At 42.9% G+C, this 27,319-nt stretch overlaps 1 protein-coding gene across 9 annotated transcripts in view; it reads right to left on the bottom strand.

The window, feature by feature from the left end:
- Positions 1-27,319, bottom strand: part of INPP5A (inositol polyphosphate-5-phosphatase A) — a 404,737-nt gene that overhangs the window by 146,464 nt on the left and 230,954 nt on the right. For all 9 annotated transcript variants that reach the window (XM_039480835.1, XM_039480836.1, XM_039480830.1 and 6 more), the window contains one exon: positions 19,131-19,194. In XM_039480835.1, the coding sequence (XP_039336769.1) occupies positions 19,131-19,194 (64 nt within the window). The remainder of the gene's footprint in view (positions 1-19,130; positions 19,195-27,319) is intronic.

The raw sequence follows: 27,319 nt of genomic DNA, 5'->3' as shown, positions 1-27,319 counted from the left end.
AAATCAATGTCTGTAACTAAAGGAGAAAAGACTCTTCAGTTGTTCCCTTTCTCCTCTCACATGACAAAACTCTGTTAACAGAGACAAACAACTCAGTCCAAACTTGAATGGTCTCCTTTGCAAAATAACAAACTCCTCAGTGTAACAAACAATCTATTCTATTACCGGATGGAAACACCTCGGATTAGCCCAGCCAGGTTGTTCAACAACAAACGATTCCACTGATCAGATTTAGCAGACTAAAGAGTATGGATGCTGCAATGCCCCACTGACATAGGTGGGCTACTACTGCTGAAAGGACCTTTGTAAAGACTCTCGAGGCTATGCAGAGCCCAAAAGGGAGGACTCAGTATTGCTAATATCTGACCCTATTACAAAATGTAGGAAATGCTTGTGGAAGGGGTGGTTAGCTACATGAAAGTAAGTGTCCTGGAGGTTGAGGGCAACAAACCAGTATGCAGATCTTGGCATGGAATTATGGGGCTAGCATCACCATCCTGATATGCTGTGAAAGGACACAGGTATTCAGTTTTCTGAGATCGGGGATTAGTATCCACCCTTTTGGGGACTAGAAAATTGTTGTAATAGAACCATCTTCTGACAAACTTGGGGAGAGGCGGAACCGGCTCAATTGCCCCAAGAGCCGAAGAGATTGGATCTCCTGCTTAATGATCTCTTCATGAGAGAAATCCTTGAAGACAGATGGGGAAAGAAGGGATAGAGCGGAAGTGGATGGAAAATCCCAGGTTGACCACCTCCAGTATCCACTTGTCTCAGGTGATATGCTTCTAGGCAGGTAGGGAGTGGGACAATCTGTCTCCAAAAAGGGTGGTGGGAGGGTGTGGGGGGGAAATAGTAGAACTTTACAGTAGAGAGTCTGGGGAAATATGTTGCTCTATGTCCTTGATCAACTGTCAAAACTCTCTCTTAGAAAGAGATGCAGATTAGGTGGCTGCAGAGTGGGTAATCCCCTTTGTGAGGTTTGGATCTCCCCCTCCAAGGCTCCAAAGGTCTAGGAAAAGCCTGTGTGGTGGTACTGGAACAGTCTGGAAAACTATGCAGTTTGAGATCTGCTAAAATGTCTTTTTGTTAGACACATAAATTCCCGGAGACTGTGACACTGCCGTTGAATCTTTAAGAGTATGGAGCAAAAATTCTGTGCCATATTGAAGAGCTTAGGCCCTTCAAACTGATGGTCTTCAACAGTACTCTGCTCCCCTCTCAGGAGTCCAGAAGACTGGAGCTAAGATAGGGTTGCCAGGTGTCTGTTTTTTTAACCAGAATGGCTGTTAAAAGTCCATTCAGTGGTGCAGCAGGAGTCCAGGGCTAAGGCAGGTTCCCTGCCTGCCCTAGCTCCGCGTGGCTCCCAGAAGCAGTCGCCAAGTCCCTGCAGCTCCTAGATGCATGGGTGGCCAGGGAGGCCAGGAACTGAAACCAATGGGAGCTGCGGGGGCAGCGCCTTCAGGCGCAAGGGTAGCACACAGAGCCTCCTTGGCCACCCATGCATCTAGGGGCTGCAGGGATCTGGCGTCCGCTTCCTGGGAGCTGCGGTAAGTGCTGCTGGGATCCCGCACCCCAACCCCCTGCCCCAGACCAGAGTCCCCTCCCGCATTCAAACTCCCTCCTGGAGCCCCCCCCCACCAACCCCTCAACCCCCTGTCCCAGCCTGGAGCCCCCTCCTGCACCCCAAACCCCTCATCCCCAGCCACACTCTAGAGCATGCACCCCCAGCTGGAGACCACATCCCCTCCCACACTCTGAACTCCTTGGCTGCAGCCTGGAGCCCCGTCCTGCACCCTGAGGAAAGTGAAAAACCTCCAGGGCCTCTGCCAATCTGCCCTGGAGGAAAATTTCTTCCCAACCCCAAATATGGCAGTTAAACCCTGAGCATGTGGGCAAGACTCACCAGTCAGCACCCAGAAAAGAATTCTCTGTAGTTACTCAGATCCCACCCCATCTAACATCTGATCACAGACCACTAGGCATATTTACCTGCTAATAATCAAAGATCAATTAATTGCCAAAATTAGGCTATCCTATCATACCATCCCCTCCATAAATTTATCAAGCTTAGTCTTGAAACCAGATATGTTTTTGCCCCCACTACTCCCCTTGGAAGGCTGTTCCAGAACTTCACTCCTCTCTAATGGTTAGAAACCTTCGTCGAATTTCAAGTCTAAATTTCCTAGTACCCAGTTTACATCCATTTGTTCTTGTGTCCACATTGGTACTAAGCTTAAATAATTCCTCTCCCTCCTTGATATTTATCTCTCTGATATATTTATAAAGAGCAATCATATCCCCCCATAGCCTTCTTTTAGTTAGGCTAAACAAGCCAAGCTCTTTGAGCCTCCTTTCATAAGACAGGTTTTCCATTCCTCGGATCATGCTAGTAGCCCTTCTCTATACCTGTTCCAGTTTGAATTCATCCTTCTTAAACATGGGAGACCCCAGAACTGCACACAGTATTCCAGATGAGGTCTCACCAGTGCCTTATAGAATGGTACTAACACCTCCTTAGCTTTACTGGAAATACCTCGCCTGATGCATCCCAAGACTGCATTAGCTTTTTTAACGGCTATATCACATTGGCAGCTCATAGTCATCCTGTGATCAACAAATACTCCAAGGTCCTTCTCCTCCTCTGTTACTTCCAACTGATGCATCCCCACTTTATAACCAAAATTCTTGTTATTAATCCCTAAATGCATGACCTTGCACTTTTCACTATTAAATTTCATCCTATTACTATTACTCCAGTTTACAAGGACATCCAGGTCTTCCTGTATGATATCCCAGTCCTTCTCTGTGTTAGCAATACCTCCCAGCTTGTGTCATCCACAAACTTTATTAGCACATTCCCACTTTTTGTGCCAAGGTCAGTAATAAAAAGATTAAATAAGATTGGTCCCAAAACTGATCCCGAGGAACTACACTAGTAACCTCCTTCCAGCCTGACAGTTCACCTGTCAGTATGACCCGTTGTAGTCTCCCCTTTAACCAGTTCCTTATCCACCTTTCAATTTTCATATTGATCCCCATCTTTTCCAATTTAATTAATAATTCCCCATGTGGAACCGTATCAAATGCCTTACTGAAATCGAGGTAAATTAGATCCACTGCATTTCCTTTGTCTAAAAAGTCTGTTACCTTCTCAAAGAAGAAGGAGATCAGGTTGGTTTGGCACGATCTACCTTTTGTAAAACTATGTTGTATTTTGTCCCAATTACCATTAACCTCAATGTCCTTAACTACTTTCTCCTTCAAAAATTTTTCCAAGACCCTGCATACTACTGATGTGAAACTAACAAGCCTATAGTTACTAGGATCACTTTTCCCACCCTTTCTTAAAAATAGGAACTATGTTAGCAATTCTCCAGTCGTACGATACAACCCCTGAGTTTACTGATTCATTAAAAATTCTTGACAATGGGCTTGAATTTCATGTGCCAGTTCCTTTAATATTTTTGGATGAAGATTATCTAGGCCCTCCGATTTTGTCCCATTAAGCAGTTCGAGTTTGGCTTCTACCTCAGATGTGGTAATATCTACCTCCATATCCTCATTCCCATTTGTCATCCTACCATTATCCCTAAGCTCCTCATTAGCCTCATTACAGACTGAGGCAAAGTATTTGTTTAGATATTGGGCCATGCCTAGATTATCCTTAACCTCCACTCCATCCTCAGTGTTTAGCGGTCCCACTTCTTCTTTCTTTGTTTTCTTCTTATTTATATGGCTATAGAACCTTTTACTATAGGTCCAACTCTACATGGCTTTTGGCCTTTCTCACTTTATCCCTACATGTTCTGACCTCAATAAGGTAGCTTTTCTTGCTAATCCCTCCCATCTTCCACTCCTTGTAGGCTTTCTGCTTTTTCTTAATCACCTCTCTGAGATGCTTGCTCATCCAGCTTGGTCTACAACTCCTGCCTATAAATTTTTTCCTCCTTCTTGGGATGCAGGCTTCTGATAGTTTCTGCAACTTTGACTTGAAGTAATTCCAGGCCTCCTCCGCCTTTAGATCCACAAGTTCTTCAGACCAATCCACTTCCCTAACTAATTTCCTTAATTCTTTGAAGTTAGCCCTTTTGAAATAAAAAACTCTAGTCCCAGATCTATTTTTGTTTATCCTTCCATCTAGTTTGAACTGAATTAGCTCATGATCACTCGAACCAAAGTTGTCCCCTACAACCATTTCTTTTATGAGATCCTCACTACTCACCAAAACCAAATCTAAAATAGCATCCCCTCTTGTTGGTTCTTCAACTACTGGGTGAAGAAATCCATCAGCTATCACATCCAGAAAAATCCAAGCCCTATCATTATTACTAGCACTTGTCCTCCAGTCTATATCTGGGAAGTTAAAGTCTCCCATGATCATACAATTCCCATCAGTGTTTACTTCAATAAAAACATTAAAGAGGCCTCTATCCATATCCAAATCAGATCCTGGCGGTCTGTAGCACACCCCAAGCACTATCTCAGGGGAGGCTCTAGTAGCTTTCTTTCCCAATGTGATTTTTGCCCAGACAGACTCTGTCTTAGCCATTCCATCACTTCTTATTTCTTAACAGTTTACCTCATCATAGATATACAATGCTACTCCACCACCTTTGCCTTTATTTCTGTCTTTCCTAAACAGCACATAGCCTTCAATACCTGTACTCCAGTCATGACTACTATTCCACCATGTTTCTGTTATCCCTATAATATCCGGTTTCACTTCCTGCACCAGTAGCTCTAGTTCCTCCATTTTGTTAACTAGGCTCCTTGGATTAGTGTACAAACATCTTAATTTTTGCTGTTTGGCTTCACTGACATTGTTTACCCGATTAGGCACAGACATTTTACCACCAGTATCACCTATTAGACCGATATCTACACTACCCTTCCTCCTTATGTCCATTCTCCGACCCACAGCTGTATCCTTTCTTATTTTGTTTTCTTCCCTCAATGTTAAATTCCAGCGTGGAGATTACCTGGACATCTCCCAACCATCTCCCCCAAATTCCTAGTTTAAAGCTCTCTTAATCAGTTGTGCCAGCCTCCATCCTAGAAGTCTATTTCCCTCCTTACTCAGGTGAAGTCCATCCCGAGAGAACAGTCCTCTGTCCATGAATGCTTCCCAGTGGCCATACATCCCAAAGCCCTCCTTATAGCACCACTGCCTGAGCCATCTGTTGATCACCATAATCTTGTCACACCTTTGTTGCCCTTCTCTAGGAACAGGCAGAATCCCACTGAAGATTACCTGAGCCTTGATTTCCTTAAGCGTCTTCCCCAGCCTGGCATAGTCTCCCTTGATATTTTCCAGCGAGAATCTAGCCATATCATTCGTTCCCACATGAAGGATAATCAGCGGATTCTTTCCCGCTCCCGTTAGGATCCTTTTCAGCCTCAGGTCCACATCCCGTATCTTAGCACCCGACAGACAGCACACCCTTCTGTTCTCCGGATCAGCTCTAGTTACAGGCCCGTCTATTCTTCTCAGTAAGGAGTCCCCAATCACCTGCCTTTTCCTGGTGACAGTGTGATTCTCCAGTCTATCCCCTGTTCCCTCTGGCTGCAAGTCCTCTCGATTTCTTTTGTCTCTTGCAATCCTCCACAACCCATCCCGTATCCTCCTGAGGCTCATATTTGGTGTTGTCTCCATTGACTCTTCCCCTCTTCCTATAGGACTAGCTGCTCTTCTCGTCTTCCTTGCCCTCTCACCTGCAGCGACCACCTGCTGTGCCCCTTCTTCATTTTCCAACTCCGCAAATCTGTTCCTGAGCGCTATTTCTCCTTCACTGGCCCGTCTTTTCCTCTGCCTGGTTCTCTTAGTCACATGCTTCCACTGTCCACTTTCCTCACCCAGCAGTCTCCCCTCAGAATTCTTTGGTCCTGCTTCCATCTGTAAGTCTGAGCTTTTCCCTTCAGCCTCCTCATGTCTTTGCTACATCATCCACTCGAACCCCCTTCTAAACTCGACCAGAGTGTCCACCTGCATCTCCAGTCCTCAGATCTTTTCTTCCATCAGCTCTACCAGTCGGCACTTCATGCAGACAAAACGCTTTTCAGGAACCCCCTCCAGGATCATGTACATGCTGCAGCTTCCACATCCAGTCATCCTCATTGTGTCTTTCACTGCTGCCTCTGTATCGGTCATAGCCTTCCCACCTAAAACCTGTTAGTCCAGGAAACACAAACCGAAGCAAACCACCACCACCTACAGCAAAACAAACCCCCAACAGGCACCAGAACACCAGCAGAACACCACCCACTCTCTTCACTAGCCTGTCAATTCTTCTGCCTAGGTATGAGTCTCCCCTGCAAACTCCCCCTGTAAACTCCCACTGAAACTCCCCTGTTTCCTCTGCCGCCGCAGCTGTCTATGCCGCTGCCTGACTGGCTGGCTACCTTTATAGGACCCCTAAGCAGAGAAGCCCTGCCCCCTAATCAGGGCTCACTTCTCTCCCAGCACACTGCCCCTACCAGCCTCCACACATATAACTACAAAATACAATACACAAAATACAAAAACCTTCTCCTTACGCTCTGGAAGATTAAAGTCATCAGAAGAAGAGGATGTTGGTGGCATTACTGCCTCATCTAGTGAGGAGGATTTGGCTGCTGGGTGCGAGCTTCCCTCAATCTGAAGCTTTTGCTCCTCTTGTACTTCTCTTGCTGCCTAGGGGGCACACAGCACCAGAGGATGGTCTGTTGGTGCCTGTGAATGATGCAGTAACATTGGGTGTTGGGGTTTATTTCTAGTGGAACCCTATAAAATTGTTTACCAAAGTGCCCCCATGGGTTCCAGTACGCCTACTGAGGAGGAGAGGAATAGAGGAAAGATCCTCAAGGGGCTTCTTGGGTTTCTTGAAGGTCCTCTTCAGTAAATGGACCCAGAGGGGTGTGAAGGTAGGTACCAAGACCTCAGAGTCAGAAGTATCATCCCCTGGGCTAACAAGGGAGGGTCTCAAGCACCAGTGCCGGTACTGAGAGTTGGAAGTCTGAGATTCAGGTTACAGTTGATGGAGTTGTACCAGGATGGTGGCTCTGGTAAAGTTCCTTATTAGGGGAGACTCCAGTTCATCCAAAATGAGACAGTCCTCCATGGAAAAGGAGTGGAGTAGAGAGGTATGATAGCATCTGATCGTAGCCTGAGTCGGTGCAGGGACTGAGATCGGTATCGAGGAAGAGTTTGTGCATGTGGTACCGGAGAGGCTGATGCGGCATCTTCTCTGACCTCAGAGCTGTAGGAAGATGCTAGTACTGGAGTGCAGGAAGAAGCCCTGTGTACATAATGGTGCCGAGAGGTGTCAAACAGTCCTGAGGTAGGAGCCACCCTGTGGTTGGAAGACTTCTCCACACATAACCTCTTATGTTGGTACTTGGTACTGATTTCAGTCGGTGCCTCAGCAGTACTCCTTAAGGGATGCAAGGTCTTCCGGGAGCAAGATGTATGGGGTGATCTATCTTTCTTCTTTGTTTCCCTTGTAGTGGGGAAAGGCTTCTTTTTCTTCAAAGTCTTAGCCTCTGGAGCTGCTGCTGGGGCTCCAGCTGTCACCAGGGTAGCCTGAGATCTTGAGGCGGATGTGCGGGGAGTGGCAAAGAGAACCCTGCTGGAGTTAGGGAGCATTTCATTAAGAGGAACTTCAACCTAGCCTCTCTGTCGTTTCTTGACCTACCTTTAAATCCCAAGCAGATTGTGCACTTTGACGGGATGTGGATGTCTAGAATGCCTGTTGCTCTGTGGTAAAGACCTGTGTAGCAAGTCTAGCAGGGCTTAAACTCCAGGGTCTTCGGCATAACCTGGTGTGCTGAAGTATTGAAACTAAAACTCTGAAAGGGTGGGGAGGGCGGTGGAAGCACAACTGTGTTGAAATTAAAAAAATGTGAAAATAAGAACATAACTAAAGAAAAAGAGAAATTTACAATAAGTGAGAGAGGGTGGGAAGTGGTAGAACAGCGGACACCAAGCACTGCATCTCGAGCCACAGGTGGTTGAGAAGAAACTGAGTGGTGGCGGGTCTGTGCCTCCCTGTATGGCCTCGAGTGGGAGCATGAAGAGCTGGTCTGCACAGGTGCAGGTCTGCAGACACTGCTTTACAGTCTCCAGTTGAGAGTGCACAGGTGCACACACATGCTATGATGGAACACCCATAGGGACATATACTCCAAGAATCATCAGTAAGGATGACAGAGTAGTTCAGTTTCTGTGTCCATTAAGTCTTGGCCACTCCGCTGATTACAGCCAATTACTGCCAACTGCAGGAGAGGGACACAAGGCAGAAGTCAGATAGCCACCATTAGGTGGCGTCAAGTTTTCATAACTACCAAGTTGGACTGGATTTCAAACTTGCCACCAAGAGAAGGAGGACTTTAGATATACTATTACCAAACATCCTGAGCTGTTCACTCTCACTGGATGTTTGGTTAAAACCCAAACATAAAAATTAATCACTGTAAATTATCCAGATGAAGTAGTATCTATAATCATGAAGCATTTACCGTAAGCCACCAATATATCTTTGGCACATACAGAAGATTTGATTTTTTTCCTATCACTTTTAAAATCTTGCTCCCACAGGAGGACTAAATAAACATCCTGATAAATGAATGTGGCATCATTCTAAGTAGATCATGGATGGATGTACTTTCTTTCAGTGAGTTTGACAATCTCAGCAAAAAGATCCTGATGTCATTCAAGACATAGAAAACATTTTTGGCAGCATATCTAAAACACAGCCAAGAGTAATTTCTCTTCTGTGAGAACTGAAGGCTCTTGCTGAGACAACGTGAGTGAATATTAACTGGTAAACTACCATTTTGGCAGAAGGGGGTACGTTATTATCAACCTACCCTGAGATCGAGGCCAAATGTAAACTAGTAATAGTTTGTCATTTACACGGGCATTGAGAAGCAGCCTTAGCATAAGAGGATGTGCCTTCTCATATCCTTTCAGGTGAAAAAAACAACAACAGTTATTAACCTTTCTATAACAGTTGTTCTTTGAGATACGTTGCACATGTCCATTCCACTAGGGGTGTTTGTGTGCTCCAGTGCACAGCTGACAGAGGTTTTTACCCTGAGCAGTACCTGTCAGGGTGGCTTGAGCACCCTTTGCTGCCTCACGCAGGCATAAAGGGTTGAGCCACCCCAGACTGCCTTTAGTTCCTTCCTACTGGAACAACTCTGATAGAGGGGGAAGGAGGGCGAGCTGCTGAACTGACATGTACAACACATCTTGAAGAACAGTTACAGAAAAGTTTAGCCAATTTTGTTCTTGTTCGAGTGACTGCACATGTCCAGTCCACTGTGGGTGACTCACAAGCAGTTCTATTTGGAGGCAGGACCACAGTCTATTTGAACACGAACTAGAGCAGGGATAGGCAACCTATGGCATGGGTGCCGAAGGCGGCATGCGAGCTGATTTTCAGTGGCACTCACACTGCCTGGGTCCTGGCCACTGGTCACCGCATTTTATTTAATTTTAAATGAAGCCTCTTAAACATTTTAAAAATCTTATTTACTTTACATACAACAATAGTTTAGTTATATATTATAGACTTATAGAAAGACCTTCTAAAAATGTTAAAATGTATTACTGGCACGCAAAATCTTAAATCAGAGTAAATAAATGAAGACTCGGCACGCCACTTCTAAAAGATTGCCGACCCCTGTACTAGAGGATCACTTGTCCAAATGCAGCATCATCTCTAGATTGTTGAGAGATTATGTAGGGCGAAGCAAATGCATGACATGATGAACAGGTTGCTGCTTTGTAAATGTCTAATATTAGTACCTGAGCCAGAAATGCCGCACAAGCCACTTGAGATCTAGTTGAACGACTCAATATTCTATCGGTGACTCTGCATTAGCTAACTGCTGACACAGGTGAACACAACTGGATATCCATGCTGAAATCCTCTGGGTGGAAACCAGACAGCCCTTCATTCTGTCTGCAAATGTGATAAACAATTGAGACAATGATCTGAAAGGCTTAATTCTCTCCAGATGAAATGCTAACACTCTTCTAATCTCTAGAGTGCACAGTGACTCCTTTCCCTTGCTACCATGAGGTTTTGGGAAGAAGGTCGGTAAGTAGGTTGCCTAATTGATATGAAAAGAGAAGACCATTTTCGTAAAGAACCTTAGATGGGACGAAGGTAGACTTTATCTGCATAAAAAATGGTATATGGAGGATGTGATACTAATGCCCTCAATTGCACTACTCTCCTGGTCAATATAATGGCTATTAAAAATGCCACCTTCATTGAAATGTGTAACAGACAACAAGCTGCTAGAGGCTCAAAGGAGGGAGCTTTGATAAGACTCAATTCAGGCTCCAGGGTGGAACAGGACTCGAAATGCAGAAACATCCTGTTCAAACCCTTTAAAAATCTTATGACCAATGGGTTGGAAAAAAGGGAGCAGTTATCCACTGGAAGATGAAATGTGGAAATAGTTGCTAGGTTTACCCTAATCGAGCTAATCACTAATCCTTGATGTTTCAGATGCAAAGATAGTCCAGCATACGCTGAACAGAAGCAAGAATAGGGTAGACCAGCTTGACCAGATGGAAAACCTTTTCCGGTTAGCCAGGTAAGTTGACCTCATTGATGGCTCTCTACTATTCAGCAGTATCTCCTGTACCTCTCTGTAGCAGAACTCCTCCGTCAATGTTAGCCATGAAGCCTCCAGGATCACAGATGGAGAGCCTTGAGGTTGGGGTGGCAGCCATGATTTTGCAAAACTAATCAGGAGTGATGTGTGTGTGATGCAGGAGTAATAGTGGGAGACAGACAGAAAGGTCCCAGAGCTGAGAAAACCAGCATTGACAGGACCACACTGGGGTGGTCAGTATGAGACTGGCCTTGTCCTGTTTGTCCTTGTACAGAACTCCTGGCAGAAAAGGGATGGGGGATATTGTATAGCAGACTCTTTGACCACATCAGTAAAAAAAGCATCCATCAGTGAACCCGGGCTGTGACCTGCTCTGGAGAACTGGTGACATTTTGTGTTGTCCTTTGTTGCAAACACATCCACTTGGGGAGTTCTCCAGAGCTGGAAAATGGACCTTGCTATGTCTGGGAGAAGGGACATGTGTGGTGACTGGTAAACAACCTGCTTAGGTGGTCTGCCAGCGCACTGAGTCTCTGGGAGGTGGTCCACTTTCAGAAGTATAGAGTTGCTGAGGCAAAAGTCCCAAAGTAGGATTGCTTTCCAACAGAGTGGTGGGGACTGGGCTCCTTTCTGCTTGTTTACATAAAGCATGATGGTCATATTGTCAGTCAGCACTAATAAGGTTCTTCCCTTAATGTGAGGAAGGAATGCCCTGCAAGCTAAACAGGTTGCCTGGAGCTCTCTGATGTTTATGTGCAGACTGAGATCTTGGTGAGACCTGAGACTTTGTGTCTGCAGGTGTCCCAGGTAAGCACCCCACCCCAGATCCAAGACATCTCTGACTAAGGTGAGTGAGAGTTGAGATGGGTCAAAAGGAACTCCCCTGCACACACTGGTTGAGTCTAACAACCAGTCCAGGGTAGATAAGATGCAACTTGGTATGTGTACTAACATGTCTATGTGGGGGTCTTCTTGGAGAATACACCTCTGCCACCCAGCCCTGAAGGGATCTGAGTCATGGTCTAGCATACCGGACCAGATAAGTACATGCCACCCTGTGCAGTCTTCAACAGTTCCTCACCATGGAGTGAGGATAAAGGTTTTAAGTCCAGAATGAGGCATTGTATTGCAAGAAACCTCATCTGTGGCAGCAAGGCCCTAGCTGTTGTCAAGTCCTGGACTGCTCCAATAAATTCTACTCTCTGTACTGTGCTGACTTGTCTGTTTTGATTATCAGGTGTCACTCTCGAATCTTTGAGACTGTACAGAGTCTCATTCATCTTTTCTGAAAAGAGCAACGGCCCCTCAAAGGGTAAGTCATGAACTGTTTGCACCTCTGGAGGGAAGTCAGAAGAGTGCAACCAGTATGAGCACCTCCTCGTGATGGCAGAGGCCATGCTGCACGCTGCAGAATCTGCTGCACTGAGACCTGCCTGTAGAGCTGTTTTGGTTCTTGCCCTCATTTATCAAAGTGGGGAACACTTGTCTAGGCTCATCTGGTAGCTTGTCTTTACATTTCAAAAACTGTATCCCAGAGAGTCAAATTGCAGTGTTCCAGCAAAGATTGCTGGTTCAGAGTGTGAAGCTCTAATCCACCTGTGGGATAAAGCTTTCTCCCAGACAAGTTCTTGTTCTCTTTACTCTTTGGGGTTGAGGGCTGGTGCTCCCATCATTCTTTTTCATTGGCTGCTGCAACTCCAAGGAAGCCTGGAGGAGAAGGGTTGTACAGCTGCTCGAACCCCCAGGAGAGGACATAATCCCTTTTTCTCCACTCTTTTAGCCATCAGAGGCAGTGAAGTTGGGGTCTTCCAGAGGATCTCAGTAGGTTCTAAAATAGTCTCATTTACTGGCAGTGCTATTCTAGCTGAGGTTGCAGATATTAAAATGTCCACCAGCTTGTAGGATTCTTCCCAGACCCCCTCTGAGTGGATATCAAGAGCCATAGCCATCCTCAACAGATCCTGATGGGTCTTAAGATGAGGTGGAGAAATAGGCTCCATCACAATTGCCTCACCAGGAATGAGGAGAAGGTTGCTAACGGTACCAGGGGGCTGGTGCAGTTCCTGGTCCTCTTGCAGTTGCTAACAAGAAGGACTCTCCATGGTGCCAGGTGTGGTACTGATGGGACAATGCTTGTGGTGACACTACTTGTGACACCCAGCAGATGTAGCCGGCTGAGATAGCTGAGAGGACACTCTTGATTGGGCAGGAACCCCATGGGTTCCAAAAGATCCACTGGAACAGTCCTGGCCCCCAGCTCTGTGTAGCCCAGTGATCCCTCCTGAAAGCTCCCTGCTGGTACTGGGATGGAAACAAGGGCGAGCAGGTGGCATAATCCTCCAGATAGGAACAGCTATGCTGGGATACCTGGGAACCCTGATGACAATGTGGCTTCTTGAGACCAAGGCGGTATCGTATTCATAAGTACTTGAGAAGAAAGCTCAGACTCTGAAGAAAGGAGAGCTGAGAATATCCTCTGTGGCTTTCCTCTAGATGGTACCAGCCTCACGGGTATCCAGGCAGCCAGATCCAGAGGACCTGCTCGGTGCAGAGGTGAAGGTGCCAGAGGCAGTACCCTGGGCATCAGTGCCGGGTGAGACTCTTGAACTATTGGTGACATTGGGACAGAGAGGTTCAACCACCCTCTCACAGCCTCAAACACCTCAGAAGTACTGGAAAGATACTCTGCAGTCCTAAGACGCAAGGAGATGCCATTGCAGTTGCTTTGGGAACTGGTCCTGACAGGCCTCCATTGGGCTCTGGAGTCAAAAAACTCTCCTGTTCAGAGGTGTGCTCTGGGGAGTGCTTCCTGTCTGAACACCCTCCCAACTCTTTAGCAAAGCTCATTCTCTTCAAATCCCTTGATGACCCTGATACTGAGCCTGATTTCTGCTGAAAGTCCTTACAAATGCCACACTTGTCACTCACATAGGCTTCCCTTACATTCCCCTACATTAGCTAGGGTGATGTCACTATTTGGTGCAGTCTTGCTGCAAGAGGGGCAGGACTTGAAACCCGTGGAGTGTGGAATACGTCCTGTACCAGGGCCAGTACCCCAAACTGAGTTCTGGAGCCTGCATAAACCAACCAAAAAACCCCTTTTTCTTTTTGTCCTTACAAACTACACAGGAGTACTACATACAGTTATTGAGAAAGACTGGCAGAAGCAAGGATAGGGAGCTCCAACAACCGTCATGGGTGGTAGGAAGGAACTCAGGAGGGTCTGGAGTGGCTCAGCCCTTTATGCCTCTGCGAGGTGTGAGAGACAGCAGAGAGTGCTCAAGCTACCCTGACAAGTGCTGCTAAGAGCAACAACTCTCCGATAACTGTGTACTGGAGCACACAAACATCTACACTGGGATGGACATGTGCAATCACTCGAAGAAGAAAAAGTCTTATGGGCTACAGGCTTTATTCTGATCTCACACCAGTGTAAACCGGGAGTAACTCCACTGAAGAATTCAAAGTGATGACAGCGTAAAATTAGAGAGCGCTAGATCAGAATCAGGCCTTATGTGTCTGTCAGCAAACCCTCTTCTTGGTGTATCAGAATATGTGTAAAATATAAGCTAATTTTTTAGGGCTCTATTCATCATAAAAAATCCAATGCCTTTTATGCTGTGGGAGGTCACATATCAGCTTTGGCTGTCAAGATTTTAATTCTAAAAGTGTTAGATTTTTCTTCCTCAGGTCACACGGCCCAGGAAAGCTGAAAAATGGAGACAACCATATAAGCAACCAGAGGAGCTAGTGAACGGAAGCAGCAAAAAGGGGGAGTTTAGCGAGGGTGTTTAGAGAGGGAGCAGGAGAGCCAGATACACCTAATAAATATTCTTCAGACTTAAGCCAACCACCCACCCCCCACACACAGATGATGTCATGGTATTCTCTCACACTGAAGATTCTTTTCTGGAGCAGGGAGCCCTGCTATTAGGAAGACACAGGTAACATGAATGAGGGAGTTGATTATTAGAAATATAGATAGTTGGGTTTGTGATGACCAGGAGAATTGCCTGGTGAATTGCCTGCCAGATGCAAAGGTTACAGATTTCTCAAGACAACTAGACAGATGTATGTGCAGTGCTGGGGAGGACCTGGGGGTCATGGTACATGTAGGTACCAGTGACATAGGGAAAAGGTTCTGGAGGCCAAATTTAGGCTGCTAGCTAACAGATTCAAGTCTAGCACCTCCATGGTAGCATTCTCTGAAATGGTTTGTTCCACACAGAGGGCCAACTGAATAGGCAGAACTGCAGGGTCTCAATGCAAAGATGAGATGATGGTGACTTGGGGAGGGATTTAGGTTTATTAGGAGCTGGGAAAGCTTTTGGGAAAGGAGGAACCTATACAGAAAGGATGGGCTCCACCTAATCCAAAATGGAACCCGATTGCCAGCTAATAAAGTACAGGCAGGAATTGAAAAGAAACAGTTGAATAAGAGTCCCATTCAACTTCATCACATGAAGGCACACAACTAAATATTAACAAATTTTATAAATGCGTGTGTACAAATGCCGGAAGTCTAAATATTACGATGGGTGAACTTGGGTGACTGGTATTACATGATGATATTGATATAGTAGGCATCACAGAAACTTGGTGGAACGATGGTAATAAATGGGACACGGTAATACCAGGGTCCAAAATATATAGGAATGACAGAGTAGCTCCCGCTGGAGTGGGAATGGCATTATATGTGAAAGAAAGCAGAGTCAGCTACAGTAAAAATCTTAAATAATTCAAACTGTACCACAGAATCTCTATGAGTAGAAATTCCATACTTGAATAATAAGGTTATAGCAACAGGCATATACTACCAACCACCTGACCAGGATGGTGACTGTGAAATGCTCAGGGAGATTAGAGAGGCTATAAAAATAGAAAACTCAATAACACTGAGGGATTTCAACTGTCCCCATATTGAGTGGGAACCTGTCACCTCAGGATGGGATGCAGAGACAAAATTTCTAGACACCATTAATTACTACTTCTTGGAGCAGCTAGTCCTACCCTGGAGAGCTAATTCTTGATTTAGGCCTAAGTGGCACACAGGATCTGGTCCAAGAGATGAATATAGCTGAACTGCACAATAATAGTGACCATAAAGTAATTAAATTTAACATTCTTGTAGTAGGGAAATACTGAAGAAACCCACCACAGTAGCATTGAACTTCAAAAAGTGGAACCACACAAAAATGAGGAGTGTAGTCAAACGGAAATTAAAAGGAACAATCACAAGAGTAAAATGTCTGAAAGCTGCATGGAACCTTTTTAAAAACACCATAAGAGAGGCTCAAACTATGTGTGTACTCCAAGTAAAAAACCAGTAAAAGGAAAAAGAAAAAGAAAAAAACCACCATCGCTAAACCACAGAGTAAAAGAAGCAGTTAGAGACAAAAGACATCTTTTAAAAATTGGAGGTCAGATCCTACTGAGGAAAATAGAAAGGACACAAACTCTGGCAATTCAAGAGTATAAGTATAGTTAGCCAAGCCAAAAAAGATTTTGAAGAACAATAAGCAAAGGCTCCAAAAACTAACAGCGTTTTTTTTTCAAGTACATCAGAAGCAGGAAGCCTGCCAAACAATCAGTGGGATCACTGAATGAAAGAGCATTCAAGGAAGATAAGGCTGTTGTGGAGAAGTTAAATGAATTCTTTGCATTGGTCCTTATTGCAGAGGATGTGAGGGAGATTCCCATACTTGAGCTTTTTTTTTTTTTTTCAGGTGACAAATCAAAGGAACAACTCCTTTATGGGTCTGGACCCCTACAATTACAACTCTGTGAAGTTTCAGATATAAATAGAATTAAAATAGATTTAAATCATGAAATTTACTGTTTTTAAAATCCTATGACAGTGAAATTGACCAAAATTGAATTTGGTAGGGTCCTAGTGTATTTGGACTTTCAGAAAGCCTTTGACAAGGTCCCTCATCAAAGGGTCTTAAGCAAAGTAGACAGTCATGGAATAAGAAGGAAGGTCCCCTCATGGATCAGTGACTGGTTAAAAGATAGGAAACAAAAGCAGGAATAAATGGTCAGTTTTCACACTGGAGAGACATTAAACAGTGGAATCCTCCAGGAATCTGTACTGGGACCAGTGCTGTTCAGCATATTTGAATGATCTGGAAAAAGGGGGTAAAAAATGAGGTGGCGAAGTTTGCAGAAGCTACAAAATTACTTAAGATAGTTAAGTCCAAAGCTGACTGCAAAGATTTACAAAGGGATCTCACTACACTGGGTGACTCTGAAATTCAGGGTCGATGAATGCAAAGTAATGCACACCAGAAAACATAATCCCAACTATAAATACTAAATTAGCTGTCACCACTAAAGAAAGAGATCTTGGAGTCACTGTGGATAGTTATCTGAAAATATCTGCTCAATGTACAGCAGCAGTTTTCTGTTAGGAACCATTAGGAAAGAGAGAGATAAGAAGACAATAATATCATAATACCACTACAATAAACCTATGTTCCACCCACACCTTGAATACTGGTCAGAAAAGGGCAACAAAATGATTAAGGGTGTGGAAAAGCTTCTGTATGAAGAGAGACTGTTCAGCTTAGAAAAAGAGATGACTGGAGGAGGGGGGTTTATGATAGAGGTCTATAAAATCACGAATGGTGTGGAGAAAGTGAATAAAGAAGGGTTATTTACTTCTTCACTTAACACAAGAACCAGGGGTCACTCAATGAAATTAATAGACAGCAGGTTTAAAATAAACATAAGGAAGTACTTCTTCACTCAGTGCATAGTCAGCCTGTGGAACTCATTGTCAGAGGATGTTTATGAGATTCAGCTAGATCACAGCCTGATGTGGTGTGGCTGGAAGGATGCAGAGAGATAGCTGATTCATGTTTGACCTGGACAAATGAAGCACTGAGCATCTAAGGGCACCTTCCCTCTAGCTGGCACAACCAGTATCTATTTACTTTTATTGGTTATCTTTCTTTTGATTTCTCCTTCCATTATAACCATTTTTTTCTCTCTCACATACACACACACACACACACACTCACTCTCTCTTTCTCTCTCTCTCCCTCCCCCCCACTTCCTTTCAAGGCTCCATAACAGCAAATAAGCTGTCAATCAGCTGTGAATAAATCCAGACAGCCCCTCTTCCCTGGTGTAGATGTCACTTCACTCTGCCAGATGTCATTAGAGTTGGACATCTTTGATATATGACCGGAGGGAGGGAGGTTTAACTGGAACTGCGAGCTAATGCTCTAGTTCTGTACTGCTGGTGCAACAAAACTACAGGCTCTGAATCAGCTGGCAGATACAGTTCACATACTACTGATGCACAAAGCCCAATCACATAGAAAAATGAATAAATGGTTGTGACTGCTGTCATCTCACAATACAAATGTAAGTTTCATAGATTTATTCATTAACCCCTTGCCCTCAAAAATACAGTAGATCAGTCCATGGGCTAAATGTTCAGTGTGGCGATTTGAGGTAGTAAGGATCACAATCCCAGGTATCATTAACAAAAGTTGTGCACCTGGCTTCCTGTGCACTAAGTTGAGAATTTCTCTCAGATAGCAATCCTGCTCCCAGTTCATTTGAATCAGAACACTCCACATTATTTCTCCATGTCTATTAAACTGTTCGAGGTGGGGAGAATGGCTGGAAGCACAAGCTGACCTCTCATTAAAAGTTCCTTCATCACTATTGCATTTTACAATGTTCTCTTTCAGAAATAAAATATGAAGAGGCACTGACAGAATATTTGAAAATTTCCTTGAGCATCAGAAAAGATGATGAGTAGAAGGATTTATGTTGGCTAAACCTCAAATTGCAATATCTATAGAACTGCTATTCAAATATTTCACCAAGGGAAGACCCTATACCCTCAATTACATGAACAGAGGCAATCTGTCTCTTCTGAGAACAAAATTAATGAATCTGTACAATTGAGACAATTAGTTCACTCCATAATTATCATAGCTTCAGTGATGTTTCAAATTAATGTGATGCAAGATGCAGAATTAATTTGATCCAGTTCAATGACCTAAATGCAGACAGTGCACAACTAAAAATAATGTAAATTTTAAATAAACTGTTTGCATATCTACTTTAAAGAAGCATTAGAAGTAACTTCAGCCAGGAAGTGATTACATACACTGACTTAAGTACTAGAAGTATAATATCAAATTATTAAAACTTCTGAGATTTACACAAATTTGCAACACGAAAGCAGAGTCTATTGTTAAAAACAATGACACCCTTTCCACTGACCTATACTACTCATAAGTGGTTAAAAAAAAAATTCTGCCACAACAATTTTTATAAGGCAATTACAACTGCCTGACATTTAAGGTCCTGTTCCTGCAATTGATCTGCACTGACTGATCTCTGCAGCCATGTGGAGTTCTTCTGAAGTTAGTGGGGCTCTGTATATGGCTCCAAGGGTCCAAACACATGGATTCAGATTAAAGAAAGCCCTAGGTTTTTCCTGATATGAAAAATGATGAGAAGTCTCTGACAATTACTGACTTAATTTCTGTGCTTACCTTTAAAATCAAACTGGTAGATGTTTTTCAATGATTCATGAAGGAAGTAAAAGCTTCCTAGAGCCTGTAGGAAAAATAAATAGTAATAAATATAGTCAGCTTTTAGTTAAAAACAAAATTGTGATACAGCTTTTCTTATATTTTTTGCATTTGAAATTAAATATCAATAATTAAAAATACTACAATTGATAGCATTGTACGTCTGTTAGTCTATAAGGTGCCACAGGATTCTTTGCTGCTTTTATAGATCCAGACTAACACGGCTACCCCTGTGATACTTGATACAATTGATAGGTAAAACATTTTCAGTAAATCCGTGAAAAGAAATGAGTTCTTTATTTTTCTTTTAAGTTTAATAAGCAGCTATAATGAAGGACATTAGCAGTTTACCAAGGACTGATCTAGACTACACAGTTAGGTCGACATAGGACCACTTATGTCCACCTAATTATGTCAGTGTCTACACTACAGCCTTGCTCCCACTGATTAAGTGTCCTTCTATACAGGCATAACTACTCCATCTCCCTGAGAGGTGTAAGGCTTATGTTGGTGTAGTTAGGGCAGTGGTGGCAACCTGCGGCTCATCAGGGTAATACTGGCGGGCCAGGAGACAGTTTGTTTACACTGACCATCTGCAGACACAGCTCTCAGTGGCTGTGGTTCACTGTTCCCGGACAATGGGAGCTGCGGGTAGCTGGTGGCTCCAGCCACCCCCTGCTAGAAGCCCCAGAGGCTTCATAGCCCATTTCCAGCTGGGAGCCAGGGTGAGAAACTGGGGGGAAAGGGGGAAAGCCCAGGTGGCTGTGGACCCTGCTCCCAGTCAGGGAATGGGGAGCAGGATCGGGGGCAGCCCCCTGGGAGCCTGTGGGGGCAGCCAGGTTCCTGGCAGGAGGCTGCCAACGGAGCTAAGAGATCAGTCTCTTAGCTTCCCACACTACCCTTCGTAGGCTGGTGGAAGCGTTCCTGGTGAGGACGTGCACCACCACCCCAAGGAGGGTAGTGTGGACATGCAGCACTGCAGTAATTACTGCAGTGGTTGTAAATTGACCTAATATAGGTTGATTTACATTTCTAGCATAGACATACCCTAAATTTGCTAAGGACACAAATGGTTAATATACTTTATAAACATCAAACAGACTTATAAAGTTGTTTTTTAAAATCACTAATTAAGTACATCACATATTTGGAAAAAAACAAATTAAGTGCTCTCTTCTGGGCGGTGCTAAAAACCTTCATCTGTCATTGAAATAATCCCCATATAGTCTGCCTCATTATTCCTCTGGATTGCAGGTCCATCAATGACTGAATCCTTGCAAGGGTCTGCCAAATAGTTTCTGCCTCATATGCAGGGCAAAACAAATGTTTTTGGAGGTAGTGTGGACTGCAGGAATGATACACAGTGGAGTCCTAAAACCTAATCCTAGATTAGCCATTTGCTCACTGTGTAGTGCAGAGCAGAGCAAATCACATTTCCTCTTTGTATTAATTTCCCATCTGTAGAATGGGAATGTGGCACGCAGGCCCATTTGGTGCCAGATGGCAAAAGGTTCACTGTAACAGCAACTTCTAACACACCTAATAAACTCACTACACCTAGCACACCACTTTCATAGTATTTATCCATAAAGAATATCATGTGGGGTCTTAAATGAAAGCCAGCGTCACTGGTTATGAATATAGTTGAACATGTATATACTGATACTATGTAGGAGTTACGTATATATGATGGAAATATGTTCTTACAGTTTGTATGAAGGTGTTAACAGAGGTGAAAACTGGTTTCCTGCCAGACCAGAGATGTTTCTCCATCTATCTGGTTAAATGTAAATTGAGTATTATCTCATTAACCATCACCAGTCTGAGCAAAATGAAGATGAAGGATTGTGAGATTCAACAGGAAGAGAAGAACAGGAGGGGGAAAGAAGCATTATCTGGGGGGTGCATGTCAAAGGTTTACTGGGCGATAACTGGGGGACAAAGAAAAGTGCTTGTTATTTTGCATCTAGTAGGAAAATGGACAGTGCATTTACATTAATGAAAACTGGATCACAACTTGACTGGAAGCATTGAAAAAGGTTGTGAGTGAAATAAGACTGCTCTAGACAGGAGGTTCGCCTGTTAAGTTTAGTCTTTAGAAAGCGTGTACCGATTTTGTTTTATATGTAACCCTTCTGTTTCCATTATCTTTACTCACTATCTCTAGAATCTTGATCTTTGGTAATAAACTGATGTATTTATAGATATATTTATAGTGAAAGATTTATCTGAGTGCTGTGGTATTGTACAACCAGCTAATCCTGAGCTGACTCATTCAAGCTGGTGAGTACACTGTTCCCTTGGGGACAACATATCTGGTATTACTGTGTGTGTTCAGGAGACGAGGGGCTAAACACTACAGCGGAATGCTTCAAAGGGGCTCCCTCAGGGACTGGGGTGCACCTATTCTTCACCTTCAAGAGAAAATAAGGACTGGCATAGCCCAGAGGTGATTGTTTGGGTGGCTCACAGCCTGGTGGTATCAGGGACTGGGCACCCAGTTAAGCACAGGCAAGTGTCCCTCTTGCTGGAGGCGGGGGGGCAACAAGGTGACTCAGTCCTGGGCACCCCAGGAACTGTCAAGGGTTAATAATTATGTATCTCACAGGAGTGTTGTAAAGATTAGTTTGTGCTTGTACAGCTCTTTTCTATTATTAAATGTTTCGGTAATAACAACCATGGTATACAGGTGATTGCATGCTATTCCATGCTAATATTTACAGTAACATTGTCATTTGCATAAAGATCACACTTAATTGTATTTGTTTAAAGTATATATAGATTACTAAAACAGTAAAATGCAGTGCCAGTATGACAGCTATTTCTAGGGGCCATTAACTATATCAACTGTCTGAGAATATTACTAAGGATAATATCACCCATAACATAATTCAGCTTCCCATAAATCTTTGGCTGCCAGTGCTATAATCTGAGGAGCACTGAAAGCTAACGTCTCAGTTATCAAATCCTTCTGCTACTTACAAACTAGTAAAAGTTGTCCCCCACACTCCAAAGAGTATTTTGCCAGACATAATACACAAGTAATGTCAGTCCCAGTGATCTTAGACTTTGTGTAACTGGAACAAAACTTGGTCATCTTTTTAGAAGCAAGATAGGTAAGCTGATCTGGCTCAGGCAAAATTCTACTAATCTGCTGCTGGAACTAACTTCAGAATTTTGTTTCAAAACAGGAAGTTTGCATAGGGAATGAAATCTGTTGGTTGTGAAAAGCTTCTCTTCATCAACATGCAGGAAGTCTCCTAGCTATTTAAAGAGATTGATGTATGAGGTACCAGTAAAAGAAGGCTGAATAACTCAAGCAAACACTGGGAGAAGAAAGTTAATTCTCCAGATAGGTTTGCTTTGCCATACTCAAAATTCTGTGTTTCTAATCCTGGCCTAGTTTTATAATCTATCCTCTTTCATGAAGAGCTTTTTTGTTTTTAATTACCATTATATACATATCATTGTGCCAAAAAATATTCTCTAGGGCTGGGATTTTCAAAGGAGACTAAGGGAGTTAAGTGTCCAAATCACACTGAAATTCACTGGGAGCTGCATGTCTACCTTCCCTTGGCTCTTTTGAAACATTACAGGCTAAATCAATTACTGAACTCTCATGCTCTAACAGTCACAATAAGAAGTCCATGATTCAGCTAAGCACAAACATACCAGTATTCCCATTCCTTTTCAGCAAAGCACATACACCCCTATTCAGCAAAGCAAAGCAAAACATTTAAGGGCATGCTCAAATCCATCCCTATCCTGCAAGGCACTTAGGCCATGGATTAAGGAAAGCATCCTTATTCACAACAGCACTTAAGTACATGCTTTACTTTAAGCATGTCCATAAGAGTGTGGGGTCTCAATTCAGGAAAGCACGTTAATGCTTAATTATGGGACTTAATTGTGTGCTTAAGTGCTGTCCTGAATAGAGATTGGGACAGAAGGTCCGTGTTCATAGTTCATGACAAAAGGAAAACTGACAAGACTGTTGAGGGTAAGGGGGTTCCCAAGAGGCCTTACCAAAACCGGCTAAACCAAGCCTAGGCAGACTGTAAAAGGCAGAATTTGAGCTTGGGCATTAAGAATTTGATTACTGGTTATTAATCATCATTAATGAGGCTTTGTACCCTCAATGGTCCATCTTCTAGAGAAAACATTAAGGATACGCATATAGTTGCATATTTATAGGTAGCAGAGGCAGCAACAAGTACTGTTAAAGCTTCCCATGACTTTTTGTTATAAGAACATACATGTTCTCCATTTTCTGAGGCCCCAACTTTAGACATCTTGGGTCTGAGTTGCAGAACTGCTGAGCACTCAGAACTGCAATTGAGATAATGGAAGTGCTGCTCTGAGCATATAAAGTGAAATATATAGAATGGGGATCGTAATACCACCTCTCCTAACAGGATGTTGTCAGGACAAATTCATTATTGTTTGTAAAGAATAAAGGATAAATAGAAAAAATAAATTCAATAGTGAACCCATTCAAGTGAGCAATGGATGAAGCAGCGGTCCATGGAAATGACATTTGCTCATGTAATTAAAGACTATCATAATACATGCGCAAGGGAGCTGAATTAAGATGCAATCGTAACTGGCATTTTCTAACTTCTGAGTGCCTGGATCTGCAACCTTAGCATTCTTTTAACACAGAGAGAGAGAGAGAGAGAGAGAGAGAAACCAACATTGTAGCCATTGACTTTACTGGGGCCAGAATTTAACCCAAAGTGGAGTTTATTTTTTTAAACCTTTTCCCATTTCTATAATTTGTCTTCTAGTTAGTGATTGGGGGTTGAAGACATGTTAGCAGTCCATGAAATATCAAGAAAAGAGAGATAAATCTGCTTTTATATTTTGTTATAAAATCTATTAATTCTATTCTCTCTCCCCCCTCCCCCCACAACATTCAGGAGTTCCTTGATGAGTTTTTAAATTTCTTGGCTAAGTTAAATAGAAGCAGTTGAACAGAAAAAACCCAAGAATCCTTGCCATTACACGAAGTCTTAATGACAAGTTTAAGAGAACCAAACAAATAGGATGATTTAGTTTTATTTTGTCTTTTTACTTCCCTACTGACTGAGATACCTTCCTGGCAGAGTAGTGTTTTGGCTCAGTGATTGCTGCATTATTTATGAGAAGCTGCACATTTAGAGATTAAACATTTGCTGATTTGTCAAAAGCACAAACATGAGGTCCTGCCCATCTCCTTGACATATTAGTTCATCCAACGGAAAACACTGTCACACATTTAATTGATGAGTACACTTCCTTGTGACCCAGGCAACCTGCTCCAGGGTTGGGTTTTTTTTAATGGAGGTGGCAAATAAGAAAAAGCAGGAGACATTCTTGTACAGGACTCAAGGTTAACTATTCTGCAACAAGGACAGATTGCCAGAAAAAAAAACATTCTGATACAAGATAATAGAAAAAAAAAAGGCTGACACCTATTTAATTTCTTAACTTAATGGAATTATATTAGCAATTAATAAAAAGGAGATGCTACCTCATGGCTAAACTTTTATTATAATTCTGGCCTTTGGCTTTTTAAAAACCCAGGAAATTACTCTTAAACAGTAATATGCTTATTGAGTTTGTTTGTTTGTATAGAAGGGTTTATCTTACCTCCCTCATTTGTGTAGATAAAATCCCTACCCAGAATCACATGAAACCATTCTAACTGTACTTGGAGCACAGCAAAATCAGACATGAAAATTTCTTTGCTAATCTTAATTAAAAATAAATAATGTAAAATAAAAAGCAGTGCTGCTTTTAAGGAATGGCATCAAACAAAGATCACCACTCAAAAAATTCATTTTCAGAATAATTTTTGTAAAATTAAGTTAATGTGAGGTTGGCTGAAAATGGGGACATAGTCTGACATTAGTTTGCAACTATATCTCAAAACCGTGCGCCAGACTCTGATATCCGTACTCACAAGTAATCTCATTTGGAGTAAGGTACTACTCGTGTGAGTAGGGGTCTCACAATCTTGCCCTTTATTATTTAATTTTATTATATGGTGCCAAATTGTGATATATTTAAAATGCCAACCGCCTGCATCAATGGGTGGGAGAAATTGATGGGGCTGGCAGTGAAAGGGGGACAGTCCCAACAGCAAGGGAGGGAGGCACTTGCCAAAGGACATCTAGGGGCCTGTCCTCATCAGACTAAAATTTTAAAAGCAAGTGAAAATTTCAGCCTACATTATAGGACTGTGAACCCTTACTGTCCCATCGCTTATGACAGTTAAAACTAGACATTAGTAAATATACTAGGGAGGACTGAAATGACAAGATAGTTCCTTTCTATTAGAGATGCCATGATTCTATTAAAAAGAATTGCTATTCACAGGGCTGGTCTACACTGGGGGGGGCGGGGGGGTGTATCGATCTAAGATACGCAACTTCAGCTACGTGAATAGCGTAGCTGAAGTCGAAGTATCTTAGATCGATTTACCTCGGGTCCTCATGGCGCGGGATCGACATCTGCGGCTCCCCATGTCGACTCCGCTACTGCCGCTCGCTCCGGTGGAGTTCCGGAGTCGATGGGAGCGCATTTGGGGATCGATATATCGTGTCTAGATGAGACGCAATATATCGATTCCCGAAAAATCAATTGCTACCCGCCGATACGGCAGGTAGTCTGGACGTACCCACACTCAGGCTACAAGTTTACTTTCTGAAGGTGCTGACTTGTTTCATGCATTGCTCCACTTTTACAGCTTTAATCTTATTCTCTCTAAAGGATTTTATAGCTGATATGTAGAATTACATAGCATATAGTTTGGTTTGATAATCAATGTTTGTAGCATTAGTAGACTTTCAGCTGACAGTGTGCATAAAGGATCACTGGTAACTATTAAATAATACCTTACAGGTTCTCTGTCAGGTTCTGGTGCTGCCAACACTAAAAGATGTGTTTTGAGTTGGGATATAGTACAATATACACAAGTATATTAATTCTGAACATACCACTCACTAGAGGTAAATGTTAATGGAATGGAAATTATGGTTATCACTGCCTTCCGTATTCAAACAGACTTAATCAGGTTTATGTACAGAAGTGGAAACAAATAAAAACGACGGAGTGTAGATATGCTATCCATTGCTCTGATTCTAGGGCAATGTAAATGCAAAAAAGGAAACATTTTCCAAGGCCTAAATCATGGATACATCCTTTCCTAGATCAGGTCATGTTGATTCCACTAGAGTACATCAACAGCAGTTACACATACAAATTAAAACTTCAGTACTCTGGTTTATTAAGCTGTTTAAGGAACTTATTCACACACTCTGCTCAGCACCATTTTAAGAAGAGGCCCAACTAATTGTTGTTCAGCAGTAATATTTACAGAACATTAAGCACTTCATAGAGAAACTGCATAGCAAATAGAGATTACAAAGGCACTCACATTTTTAGGCCCCAAACGCAACTCATCTTTTGCAACTGGAAGCTACAACACATTTCTTATTCTAAATTGGTGGCTATCTAATTGATCATTCTAGCACAGTGATTCTCAAAATTTTATACTGGTGACCCCTTTCACATAGCAAGCCTCTGAGTGCAACCTCCCTTATGAATTAGAAACACTTTTTAATATATTTAACACCATTATAAATGCTCGAGCAAAGCGGGGTTTGGGGTTGAAGCTGACAGCTCGTGACCCCCACATAATAACCTCATGACCCCCTGAGGGGTTCCAACCCCCAGTTTGAGAACCCCTGTTCTAGCAGTTAATAAAACTAAAATAAAACACAGCTCACAGTGGAGTGTAGATTCTACACAAACAGTGCACAAACATGTTAACTAAGTAAATTGTAAGAAGCAGTCAAATAGGTGTAGTTACATACTATATATCTTTAAAGAAAGGTTTATTTATCACACATATTTATTGTTCAGTTTATGTAATGCACCTGCCATTTACAGCAGAATTTAGAAAGCACACTGGTCAACAATAGCCAGAAAACTAAACTCTCCCTAAAAAAATCTGCTTAGGAAAACGTCTGAGAAAATAATGGGCCCTGTTGGTAATCAAACGTGAGCTTTGTCAGACCAAAAGAGGAAGCAATTCCAGAATTGAGGGCCTTTCACTGAAAATACATTGTCCAAGTCCCCTGTTGTATAAATCTGATGACTGCCAG

The sequence above is a fragment of the Mauremys reevesii genome, linkage group 7, assembly GCF_016161935.1.
Source record: "Mauremys reevesii isolate NIE-2019 linkage group 7, ASM1616193v1, whole genome shotgun sequence".
Taxonomy (NCBI): Eukaryota; Metazoa; Chordata; order Testudines; family Geoemydidae; genus Mauremys; species Mauremys reevesii.
This window is presented reverse-complemented; position numbering and strand designations above follow the sequence as displayed.